General features: G+C 42.5%; 1 protein-coding gene across 1 annotated transcript; it reads right to left on the reverse strand.

Annotated features, from left to right (window-relative positions):
• Positions 1-275: 275 nt before the first annotated feature.
• On the reverse strand, positions 276-674 carry LOC122035297 (vegetative cell wall protein gp1-like). The gene has a single exon (XM_042594742.1). It carries the CDS (start codon positions 672-674, stop codon positions 276-278), a length of 399 nt encoding a protein of 132 aa, XP_042450676.1.
• Positions 675-2,351: the final 1,677 nt, after the last annotated feature.

Here is a 2,351-nt window from a genome sequence, read left to right on the forward strand (position 1 = left end):
TCATATCTGATCGGCATTGGAGACTCGTTCGATTAACTTCGCTTGATGTATAGATGTGAGATTTGATTTTGACTTCCACATCAATTGTTCTTTTCCATTTTGACCCATTTTTATTGAGACCCTTTTTCATCACCGTATCAATAGAGCACCTCAAGATTTCTTAGTACTTGTTTGATTATATCTTAACATTTCGGTTACATGATCGTATCTTACATACCATTAGGAAAGAAAAGAAAGGCAGATTAGGGATGGTCAGGATGCATGATGCAGTTTGGTCACGGCGAGGCGTTCTTCTCTCCGGAGGAGGCCGGCGGCACGCCGGGGACCCGAGGAACCGGGACCAACGGCGCAGGAGGAAACAGGAACGCCGGCGGTGGTGGCGGCGGAGGCGCCAGAAATGGAATAGGAGGAAAGTTGATCGACGGCGGCGCAGGCGGCTGCAGAGGATTCGGAGGGAAGACCGACGGTGGCGGCGGCTGAAGCGGATTCGGCGGCAGCAGCGACGGCGGCGGGACCAGCGGGTTGGGAGGCAGCGGGACCCCACCGACGTTGGGCGGCGACGGCAGGAAGGGAATAGGAGGAGAGGGGAAGGGAAAGAAGGCTAGCCGCCTCGCTCCATGGGAGGAGGCGAAGCAACAGAGGATGGTGAAGAGTGAGAGAATTCTCGCAGCCATTGTGTCGAATATGCCGAGGATGTGGCTTCGTATGGTTTAATCTGTGGCTCTATAATTTAAAAAGAAGAAGAAGAATTAAGGATGGCGGCAGGAAATCAAGTTCACGTGATTTCTCGAATCTTCAACGCCCGATACTGACAAATATAATTGCTTTCAGTCGCTTCGATCATTCCAAATATTGGGAATTGAAGAGATTGGATCTTGCGTTGAATTGGGTTGGATAAACACCGAATGAGCGGCCGATCTGCTCCTCTTCTGTGTCAAAGAGATCGAGTCGGCAAAATCATTCGAGGATGGAGTTTTTTTTTTTTCTTTCCTTTGTTTTTTTTAAATGGCTGTAAAGAGTCTTTACATACTGGCATTTGAGTGGATACAAAATTTTAACGATAATTTTTAAAATAGTTGCCGACTTAATTGGCATCCCCTTTACAAGATGAAAATTAAAATTTTCAATAAAGAAATTTATAAGTAAGTTTATATAAGAAAAGCATTTTGTTTCTGTACCAAAAAATGGGCACGTATAAATTGTAGAGCAAAAAGTAAGGACGGACTGTGTTTTTTTTTCCATATCATTAGGGAAGCTCTATTTTGTTTCTTTTTTTACAGGATGACATATTTCATTCGTTTATATTTACTCAACTATTTTATCGTACTATTCGATACGGTTATCTTCCATCTAAATTTTATGTTAGTTGGACGCATATTGTAATAGTTATAAATTTATATTTACTATAAATATCATAGTAATTATAATTTTATAACTATTATAATGTATATTTAATATTTTTAAAAAATATTTATGTTATAGTAACTATAATTTCATAACTGTTAATATTGTTATAGCAACTATAAGATCACTGCTACAATATGAATTCGTTCTGCTCACTTAACTTTCACGTTGTAGTAATTATAAAATCGTAACTATTACAACACGTCCGACTAATTCAGAAATTAGGTGGAGATTTAGACGGAATATAATAATATTGAACAGTACTGGATGATTGTTGAGTAATTGTATACAGTTGATAGCAAGATAGGACGCCTCTTTAATAAAAAAACTAAAGTGGAACTGGATGGCTGTTAAATAATTATATGTTGATATCCCGTGGTAGTTTTGATGTGATCAAACAAGTCAAGTTAGAACTTGTTAGTATTTAACACTTGTTTCTAACTTTACAATAGCTTAGGAACACAAGAAGTCGAGCGGAAGACGCATCTAGTAAGAACGATGGCACGGGAAGGGAATCGACAGTCTCGGTGCATCCGAGGGACGAGGTGCTGCGAAAGAGTACACCGGTGGATGAGAAGGACGTGCGCAACGTTCAAGAGACAAGAAGCCGGAGTGGAAGCCTACTCGAGGAGCAGGCCAGAAATTGGATTCTGGTGAGCCATATTTGGTTGGCCGAAATCACCCAGGCGATCGGAGCAGCAGAAGAGCTAAAATAGAATTATGGAGCTGTTGGAGGTGCCTTCAACAAGAGTTAAAGGCGCCTTCGCGACCTTCACAGGCAGAAGGCGCTTTCACCTGGGCTGAAGGCGCCTTCAACCAACCATGGAAGGCGCCTTCCAGCGCATGGAAGGCGCCTTCGACCTGGCAGAGTTTGTCGTTGGCAGTGGATAAACTTTTATCCACTGCGCCTCGCTGGAGGCACCTTCCAGCTCTATGGAAGACGCCTT

The sequence above is a fragment of the Zingiber officinale genome, chromosome 1B, assembly GCF_018446385.1.
Source record: "Zingiber officinale cultivar Zhangliang chromosome 1B, Zo_v1.1, whole genome shotgun sequence".
In the NCBI taxonomy this organism is placed as follows: domain Eukaryota; kingdom Viridiplantae; phylum Streptophyta; class Magnoliopsida; order Zingiberales; family Zingiberaceae; genus Zingiber; species Zingiber officinale.